This window comes from Fulmarus glacialis, unplaced genomic scaffold (genome assembly GCF_000690835.1).
Source record: "Fulmarus glacialis isolate BGI_N327 unplaced genomic scaffold, ASM69083v1 scaffold31252, whole genome shotgun sequence".
Lineage (NCBI taxonomy): Eukaryota > Metazoa > Chordata > Aves > Procellariiformes > Procellariidae > Fulmarus > Fulmarus glacialis.
This window is the reverse complement of record NW_009196426.1, coordinates 1-10,210: the sequence shown is the minus strand read 5'-3', so window position 1 is coordinate 10,210 and position 10,210 is coordinate 1. Positions and strand designations below refer to the sequence as shown.

Sequence of the window (10,210 nt, the reverse complement as noted above, 5' to 3'; positions counted from 1 at the left end):
ACGGGCAGGCCAGCCCCAGCCTCTCTATTCTGCCTGCTCAGCCAAAACACCCCAAACTGGCTCTGCTGATACCTGGCAGTTACGTAAGTGGTTACTGGGCATTCGGGTTTGCTGTTTGTTTTGGTTTTTTTTTTTTCCCCCACATCCTTCCTTTTGTTTTTTTCAGATTAATTTCATTCTTTTTGTCAACATTTTAAGAATCTTGATGAGGAAACTCAGCTCGCCTGAAGGACGGAGCAGCGATTTCAACCAATACAAGTATGTCCCTTACATCATGACTTTATGCCAGGTGAGCCCACCCAAGCTCCTCTTGCTCCTTCTACATTGGCTTTCCCATCTGTTTTTGTTCTCAGGAGACTTGCAAAGTCAACGCTCCTCCTCATCCCTCTCTTCGGGGTCCACTACATCATCTTTGCTTTTTTCCCCGAAGATGCAAGCAGCGGCACAATGGAAATTCAGCTGTTTTTTGAATTGGCTCTTGGATCATTCCAGGTAATATTTGACAAGCTATTATTTCTTCAAAATAAGAAAAAGAGGTATAACATATAATTCTGCAACAGAGCAGAGTCCCAATGGCAAAATCAAGCTGTCTCATTTCCCTTGAGATGCCTCATCCCTGTTCAAAAGCTAAAACTGCAGTTCTAATTCTGTGACTACGGTTCTTTTATCTTTTAGGGCTTTGTCGTGGCTGTACTTTATTGTTTTCTTAATGGTGAGGTGAGTTTTGTGTATATAACATTCTTTTTTATTGCTCAAGCACGCCTCATTAATCAGTAGGATATGTTCTCCAATGAATTACACGTTTTGTCTGAGGGTTTTCTTCCCAGCTACCTAACGTCACTCATGAAACACCTCCTAGACCTGGCAAGCCTAAGTAATTGTATGCCAGATGCAAACTTCACCTCTCAGCTATTGCAGCCCTTTCATAAATCAGATAGCGTTATTACTGTCTGGGAATGGAGGGTGGGAGTACCATCCCGCACACGGTCACACTGACAATCAACTGGTTCTGACGTATGGTGCTATTGTCTGTCATCCCATGGCTGTTTTCTTTGCTTGATCCTTGGGAGGGAATTTATCAAAAGCTGTATCCAGTCCAGGTTTATTAGGACTCTCATAAGGTAAAGCTTTTGGAAGAGGGACCATTTCCTTTGTAGTCGTATGATAACTCCCAAGCTTCTGGGCTAGAACTTGCATTCTGAAATGTTGCTGCTGGTAGAGGTGGGGGGAAATATTAACCAAACCTGGGAGATCCTGAGGTTATTGGAAGGGAAAAAAAAAACCCATTAGTGCCTAAGGTTGGAAGAAAAAGTCACTTTGAAATGGAGGAGGGGTTTGAAATACTTTGACTGATCCTTTAATAGCATTCGGAAAAAGTTGTTTTGAAAAGAAAATCTGCATTTTTTACCTTAAGGTGCCAAAATGTCCCATTTTTATAACTAAAATAAACATCTTGGAAAAATCTAAACCAAACACTTACTAAGGCCAGCTAGACTTTGTGAACAGTTTCACCTGCAATTAAACAGAAGAACAGGTTAACAGAAAATTGTGTGGCTGCAACAACAGTATCACTAGAAGTGACAAGAAACAGGCCCTACCCTAACCCCTTAAACTGGGGGTTAAATAAATAAATCCAAACCTTGGCAAAGGTAGCCCACTCTCCTTTTCCTGTTATACTGCTCTCCGCAATGCAGGGCTCCAAGATAAACTAGCTGAACTAAGTATTTTGTGACCTTTCTACCTAGGTTCAGCTGGAAGTTCAGAGAAAATGGAGGCAGTGGCATTTAAGTAAACACTTGCGTCAGCATCTCAGCACCTCAGCAAGTAACGGAGGAAGTGGCTTAACTCAAGAGATGCAGATGGTGAGGTCAAGCCCACCAGAGCACAGGAGAGGAACCCTCCAAAGATCAAGCGTGCTTTAACGCTGTACGCTTGGAAAATACCTCCATGCTCAGATACACATGGTTAAGTCCCATGGACCGTGCTGGGAATCTTGTGTATGTATCCAAAAGCGGGACTTGGCTGTAGATCAGCGGTTCTTGAAGCACATCTGTTCATCTATATCCTGTGTAGCACCAGAGTTATTCTGCAAGGCAAAATGGGCCAAAACATTATGCTCTTCCTTGGGTTTCTGGCCACAGTCATTTGTGTTTCTTTCCACATCAATATTTTTCAGCTGCTATTTCTACCTTAAATGTGACCTTTCATTTTCCATGTGGCTCTCCAACATGTTCCAGGCTAAGCCAGGCTGGTGAGTTTTAGATGTTCTCTATTTCTTCTGCTGTTGAAGCTGGGAGGACATTCAATTTTGTACAATGAAGGTATCGTGCCACCCTTTAACATAGATTTGAAATGCAAAATTAATTCATCCCTAAGATTTACCAAGATTCAAAGTCTTTCTGTTGTGGTCATGGATGATGGACATTGAGAACATAAAGCATGGCTGAACTAATGCTTCCTATCGAACTGCATATCCATTGCTCAGGTATGCTCCAGTGACGGTGGCAGGTTCAGAGAGTTCTCTTCCTTTGCCTCTTCTAACAGTGGAGATCTCGGAAATAACAGTGGTCCAGTTTGGATTTTTGTATGTTTTTTGAAATGGTAAAAAAAGCCATGATGGCATATTCTAAGGCTGACCAAGAAAACTTTAGTAAGATGGCTCTTTCCTATTGTGTCTGTACCTCAGAGACTTGTCCTGCTAGTCTTTGAGGGAAGCAATGAAAGCCCTTGGGACATTTAAAACTCAATTGAACTGGTCAGTACAAGGTATCTTATGAAAAACAACACCATAGTGGCTGGCAAAAACCTCTTTACAGTCTATGATCACTCAGCATGCTGAAATCTGCAAGACTGTGCACTGTAATACTCTGTCACAAGGTATCCAAGCTTCTATTACAGCTTTATGTTCTTAAAGATAAAATTGTTAAGCAAATTTCCCTGGTTTGAGTTGGAAAGGGATAAAAGAATTCATCCGACAAATGCAATCAAGCCTCCTACTTGATTTTGTACCTGCATTTCCCCGGTTGGGGCAATACTTGCCTGCTTTTCTTCAAGGGGAAAGATCACTGAACAGAAAGCAAGTGGCATTTATCACACTTCTCCCTCCTCCTGGTCACCTACAAGACATTGGCAAAACGCGCATGGTATGTCAAATGCTGACCAAGCGGCATTCCCCAACCGCTCTGCCAAAACCTCTAAAGAGCTTTTATTCACAACAAACCCTCATCGTAGACTTTTGCCATTTACCAGAAGACAAACACACAGAGAAATTCAAAGGATGCTTTCAAAGTTAAATTACCTGTGCAGAACCAGGTTTTTGAGTGCTATTAGCGCTATTTCAAACCCCGAGATTTGGAAAAAATGTTTTTCTTTCTCTGCCGGTGCCGACAGTTAGATCGCAGAGCCTGTGTCCCCCCGGTGAAGCAGGTGCTGCAGGCAGCAGCACCACTGACGGCAGCCAGGCGTGGAAGGGCCAGGAGGTTTGCTCTGGCCTCCCTTGCCCGGTCGGCTTTGCCTGCTGATGCACTCAGTAGCGGGAGAGTTGAACCTCTTTAAAACCAGGAAAAAAAATCAAATACAAAGCAGTGAACTGGCAAGGGTTTCCAGGAATTAATTTTAAACTTACGTTTTTTGAAATGGCAAGGTTTTGAGTCGACTTTGTCCTTTAAAACTCAGCCAAAGCAAGTGGAAGGAAGAGCAGAAGCAGGATTAGTCCCATGACCGAGGGAGAAATGAAAGCCCCTCCATGCACGTTTGGGTGAAAGATCTCACTTCTCGCTGACTTACCCAAGCCAGGCAGAGCCTCCAACGTTCTCGGGGGTTCATTCTGTCCCAGCGCATTTAGCAAGTCAGATACTTCTGAAAAGGTACAACCATTAGCCTAATTTTCTCTCTGTCCTACAAATAAGACCAAGAAGAGCGAAACAACTTGTATGTTCCCTGTCTGAGAATTAAACATTTATCAGTCAAGCCAAAGCAGATGTTTGTTTTAAATGCAAGTGCCTTCTTCTGGCATAAATGAAGAAATACAGATTCAGAGATACAATAACATGTAATTAATTAGATCTGATGCAATTATTGGCTCTCTCACAAGCCAGTGTAAGAGCTCAGCCCTGCAGTGCGTAGTTAGGACCAGCACGGATGGCACAAGTGTGGGTGGAGCCCAGGCTGAGCGTGATGCCTATTTGTACAGGAGTCCCGGTGACACAGGGGCAAACCACATGCCCTGAAATAAAACGCTGCTGGTTTTTGTATTTGAAAAAAAATTCTAGCATAAGTTATTGTTTTACATGGCCATTTTAGTTTTATTTGACTTGCCTGAAATAACCAAAAAAAGGAAGTATTCCCAGATTCTGTATTACATGTTTGCTTCAGGCATCAAGCCCTGGCCTGGTTTGTATGAAGAGCTGAGGCTCCACAAAAACCCTTGGATGTCAGCTGGCATTCAGAGTCCTCAGCTCTTTGGGAAGAGCAAGTCCATTCCGGAAGGTGCCAGAAGTAGGTGGCCCCAGATGTTACGGTGCTGTGACCTGGATGTAGAAAGCTGTTGCCAAACTTCACCATAGTGGTGGTCACCTCGCCCGTCTTCTGCACAGGCGATGCAAAAGCACCCTTCCCTGCTGGGGATCTCTCTTGATTAACTATACTGAAGAATACTGAATAAAAGAGCTACTTAGCTCCGGGAACGCTGACGCGTTTATGAGCAGATGAAGAGGAACAGGGAAGTAAATCTCAGTGAGCAATGCAAAAAGTGGGAGATGAACGGGTACCAGGCACGCAGACTCCAGTGTCAGTGACCTGAAACAACTGACACAGGCTGAACACAACCTCCATATTCAGAGTTCATCAACTTCCCTGTCTCTATACTTGTTCCTCAGCATTCAGTGTAAAGCAGGCATTTGTTATCAATAAATGGGACTTGAGTACCATCTTTCAGACAAGTAGTTATCATTGACAGTGACAGCCTCTGGCTAGTCACTCCAGGTCGCCCGAGAAGCCAGTTGCAGCTCTGCAAGCCAGCGGTGCAGGCAGCAGCTCCAGCAGCCTGGACATCAGCAGTCTAAGACCTAAGGCTGAATTTAAGAGGAAGTGATTAATGGATTTTCTCTCCCAACGCAGCAACAAGGAAGTTCCCAGCAAAACTGTCAGAATCAAGAAGCAGTATTGTTGTGCAGTGAATAATTACATTGTGCAGCGCCTTGCTGGGCATCGGGGGAGCTGAAGTGAACTGTTTCAGAAGGGGGTAGTGCCAATTCAGAGGGGTTGGGTCCACATGAAGGTGAGAGGCCCCAGGAATCCAGCCAACACCCCTTCCAGGACACCCCCAGGGCAGACCATTCTTTCACCCAGAAAAGAGGCCCTTCTTACATGTGCAAGCTGATGTGGAAGGTTTAGAAGAAGGGCCATTACCTGCTTACCATAGGCCCCAGCCGAGGGAAAGAGAAGGCAGGTGAGGACAGTCATCTTCCTGTAATCACCTTCCCCTGACTCACAAAAGCCAGCAAAGCTCAACCTCCAAACAAGGTGTCCCTCCAAGCACAGCTGATGAAGGTACTGTAGACTTAAAATCAAAATACCAGTAACAGTCCAGGATATCTCCCTAGTCAGCATGCCCTGTACCATTATTTCCTTATTCTTATCCACAAGCAATGGTTTGTGCACAAGTTTCCAATTAAAGTTAGTAACTGAGCAAGTCTAAACAGCTCATTAACAAGAGGTGATGTTCATTATCCTGCTTTTAAGAGATATTAAACTATCTGAGACAGGCCAATGGCCTCTCCCATCAGAAAGAGAACACCAGGTGCTAATTAACTTACTTGAGCTTACATAAACTAATTCAGTGGTGAAGCTGGAAATCTGTTTTCCTTGACATTTAACTAAATCTGTTAGTACAGCAAGCTTGGGGAAAAACTGTATAAATACATTTGTGCTCAGATACCACTTCTGCAGGCCAAATAAGCAAAGCTGGGGAAAAGAGCAAGGATGCTTCATACACAGGGTGCGGTGTGGGAAAAGGGAGGTGAAGGACACAGGAAAGAGCTCTTTAGCTGGTAAACAGACCGCATGCAACAGCAGGAAATCATTAAAAGCCTACAAGGTTATCTCTAATTACCACAAAGCAGCACAGCTGACTGCCCCTCTTGTTTTGCAAGACAAGAAAGCCATGCTGGCTGTTTAGGTTGGTGTGGACACGTTGGAGGGGAGAGGGGAGTGTGCAGCAGCTACGCAGCCTCAGCTTCCTTGGTCAGAGCTCGGCAAAGTGCCAAGCAGTTGTTTCTTCATCAGTCTAGCTGGGTAAACACACAGAATTGGCGCCTGGGAGATTACATAAACCCCACTCGTTCCCTTAAATCTGCACCCCAATATCTAAATATAAAAAGAGAGAATTACAGTTATCTTATTTCAAAGAAATTTATTTAACAAACTTCAGGAATATTGCTTGACACTTCCACAGGCTTCAGAAAATGAAGTTACCTATTGCTGCACAGGTTGCTGTATATAAGGATGTCTCCGAGACAATCAACCTTGTTTTGTAGTATTAGCCATCTTCTCCCAGCATTAGTAAGTCAAGCAGTACTATACAAAGCCAGTTGGAAAAAAAGTTACTGTATTTTCCCTAGAGAATTCCCTACCCCCAACAAAAGAGCTCTTCTTCAGCTAGCAGAGGGCATCCTAAAATCATTCACAATTGCAACAAGTCTTGGGTGAACTCAATGGCCAATTGTCCACTGCCTCCCTCTAAGCCGAGTGAGAGGCACCAGCCTGGGACTCAGTCTGGCTACGGCTGCCTTCCCCCAGGGAAAGGGCTGGGGGCACAGCCTCCGACTAGCACGAAGGAGAGTACATGAAGAATTGATTTCCTTGATTTCCAGTTTTGGATGTCACCAAGAAGGCACTCTGAAGTTACATCCATGTTTCTAGACACCCTTGACCCAGTGTAGGGGAACTGTTCTGCCTGGCATGGGCAACCCTAGGCACCACAACTGGTTTATTGGTTAGTTAAGGCACTCTACCACCTGGTAACACCAAAGTGCAACAGTTTGGGACCGGACCTTGCAGAATCTCTCTGGGGTAAGTGGCTCTGCTAAAGACAACAGCACTGTTCACACAAGCATCTGCAAGTTCAGCCCACTAGCGTGTCTTCAACAGTGCAATTCAGCAAATCAAAAGCACCTTCACAAAGAGAGACACAATCACAGTGCAGGTTTCCAGAGGCAGGTTAAGGGCACAAGTCCCTGTCCTTGAGAGCGGGTCAAGAAACCCTGACAGAGCCCCAAACATTGCAAGAGCTTCAGGAGTTGCTGGCTGGCACTGCTTTGTGCATTATCTCACCAGAAAGATGGGCAGATTCATGTGCAAAAGCACAACTGGCACTGTCCAGAGCAAGCCTGGTCTGAAACCACATTGCAAAACAGGCTTAGGAGCGTCGTCTTAAAAAGTTATGGAAATCTGAGAAGGAACAGAGACTGTCCTCATGAAGGCAAGTGAATCTACAGTTCAGCAAGTGTGGAGGTATGCTCAGGCAGGAATTATGATCCTTACACGAAGCTGTTTACTTGTGGCTCGCCTACACAGCCTTCTTGGCCCTTGTGCTATGATGCTTTTGTTTCAGGTGAAAAATTGTGTCAAACTTGCTGCACAGGAAATGAAAACCTTGCTCAACAGCTATTGGACAAGCTACAGAGATGAAACGTGTAGAAACATTTGTCCTAACACAAAAATACAAGCAGTCTTACCAGAGGATACAAAACAAACATTAAACCAGAGACCCTGAAATACTCTTAAGATATTTTTATCTGTGGTCTGTTGGGCAGGGAGGACACATGTGGGGCAACCCAACCTCTGAGGTCTTTTTTCATTTGACATGAGACACCACAGGGAACTTCAAAGCTGCAGCGATTGTAGAGATCTTGACTCAGGCATTGGCAGGAGGAGGACCAGCCTTAATACAATTTTGGCCAAGTCTCTTTGGATTTCCATCATCTGTGACAGCTTAGAGCTGCCCCCATCAGCCCCTTCTTAGGCAATCTTGGGCTTCTTCTCCTCCCAGGCCCACTGTTAATCAGGGGATGAAAAGGACTTGGTCTGGTCAGGAGGATCTAGAGCCTTCTCCTCCCAGAAGAAACGCTGCAGGAGACTCTCAGCTACAGGATGAGCAGATTTCCCATTGCCCCAGCGAGAAACTCCTGACAACCAAAACACACCCCAGAAGGTGCAGTGGTCTCAGCATGGTCTGCACAGCCACAGTGCCCACCTAAAACCCCTGCAGAGCTTGTCCTTCTTGCCCCAAAGGGACAAAAAAGAAACCAGGAAGAGCAATGCCCCATTACAGTGAACTTTGCAAGGGCTGTGAGGGAGTCAGTTTGGGTGACTTATTGGCACGTGTCCTACAGGCAGCTACAGTGGTGTCCCTGAAAAACTCACAGAGGAAAGGACAGATACAGGGGACGTGCCAGCAGGAAACAAAACTGGTGACCAGATCAAGACCTGTGTGCCTTTTCTTTTGAAAGAGAAATGGAGGAGTGAGATCCAGTGAAGATTTTCAATACCCCATGCCAGTGAGCGTGGCCAGGCAAAAACCATCTGTCCCTGAGACAGAGCAAAACCACGAGACACACCAAAGTTATGTCACACTCTTCACAGACTCCAGAATATGGGGAAAAACCAAGCAACACCAAACCCACAGCAGTACAGGCTTTGTGTAAGCCTCAAAACTGAGCCCATGTGTAGATTGCAGTCTGCCACCCCTCTGCACGTTTAACGGGACACCCTCTTCTTTAAACCACTTCTCCAGAAAAACGCATTTCCGTGGCAGCCAGTCTCAGTCTCTGCTTTGCTCGTATTGCGCAGCCCTCTACGCTGACCAGTGGGTGGGTATGTCTTCTACAGGCATCAAGACTGACTCATGCTTCCCCCTCCTTGCACACAATTTAAGACACGGTGTCCTTTTCAAACTGCATTAGACTCCCTTTTTTCCAGTCTAATTGGCAAAGCTGATTACACAAAGGCGGAGGTACACCCTTTGCACCTAGATTTTGCCTACGCTGTTCCTGGGGTGTGTGAGGCTGTTGATGTGAAGTCCACTGATCCCATTAAGGAAGAAGAGAAAGGCAGCGATGAACTCGCACCAGTACGTCAGCGTGAAGCCCATGAAGGTGAGGTGATCCTTCACGAGGATGGAGAAGCTCAGAACCCCAGTGGCCGACAGCAAAAACGAGCCAAGGATGAGAACCGAGCCCATCGACCACTTCCGCCTTGCGTTGGCATCCTCGCAGACTTGGGACACCATCAGGAGCTCCAGGCCAAATATAGCGACCACAACAGCAAAGGACACCATGCTTCTTATAGGAATCACCCCCACACTCAGCCCCTCCACATTGGCCAGGCTGAGGTCAGTGACGCACTTCAGGACGCTGCTGTTGCTAACGGTGCAGAAGTGCCACAGTCCGAAGAGCTGCCCCCTCGCGAAGAGCCAGCGGCCATCGCAGACAGAGATGGATGACAAGACCACTGCTATCGCCACGCACAAGATGATCAGGCTCCTGATGAGCGTCTCAAAGAAGGATTTCTGCAGTCTCCGGTGCGCCAGCAGCCTCTGCGCCTTAAAGGATAGCGGGGGGAAGAAAAACACCCGAGTTAGCAGCACTACTTTAGACTGAAATGAAACCAGAGGGACAAAGCTGTGGGACTTCAGCATTTGAAGCTATTTGCTTGTGCACATCAAAGCCCTTCTTACAGGGGAAGGCAGTGCAGTTACAGGCCGTACCCAGGAGAAAGGAAGGGTGGGTGAAGCTCTCCCAGTTCCCCAGCCGCACAAACAATGCTCCCACGTCAAGGCCCGGGTTCGGGATCACAAAGGCTCCAGACTGAGCAGGATCCCTGCCCCACGGCCCCCGCGGCATAGCCTCCTGCTCTGGCAGGGCTGGAGGAAGCCCCCGGCCCCTGGGAGGATGGGGGCTGACAGCTGGGACGGGAGAGGCGGCAGAAGCAGGCGGGGGAGCAGGGGGGGGGGGCACCCAATTACCAGCACTGCCCTTCTTTTCCCACAGCCCTCCTGGGCTCCAGCCAGTCGGGCTCTCCTCCTCTCGCCGACAGCAGCAGCGCTCCGGACCCGGCTCCTCACCCCGGAGGCAGCACGGCTCGGCTTCCCCGGGGCTGGGGGGTGGGTGTTTCCGACTGCAGCCCCCAAGAACCCACGTGGGCAACGCAC

General features: G+C 46.9%; 2 protein-coding genes across 2 annotated transcripts in view; one reads left to right on the top strand and one right to left on the bottom strand.

Annotated features, from left to right (window-relative positions):
- Positions 1-6,903, top strand: part of SCTR (secretin receptor) — a 25,873-nt gene extending 18,970 nt beyond the window's left edge. Inside the window, exons 10-14 of the mRNA XM_009572196.1 lie at positions 167-258; positions 354-492; positions 676-717; positions 1,746-1,926; positions 6,893-6,903. Coding sequence (XP_009570491.1) covers positions 167-258; positions 354-492; positions 676-717; positions 1,746-1,922 — 450 coding nt within the window. The 3' untranslated portion in view covers positions 1,923-1,926; positions 6,893-6,903. The remainder of the gene's footprint in view (positions 1-166; positions 259-353; positions 493-675; positions 718-1,745; positions 1,927-6,892) is intronic.
- Positions 6,904-9,028: 2,125 nt separating this feature from the next.
- TMEM37 (transmembrane protein 37) lies at positions 9,029-9,601 on the bottom strand (the record flags this gene model as incomplete). The annotated part of the gene is made up of 1 exon (XM_009572197.1): positions 9,029-9,601. A coding segment is annotated over one exon (573 nt), but the record flags the coding sequence as incomplete, so codon positions are not given.
- Between the last annotated feature and the right edge of the window lie 609 nt (positions 9,602-10,210).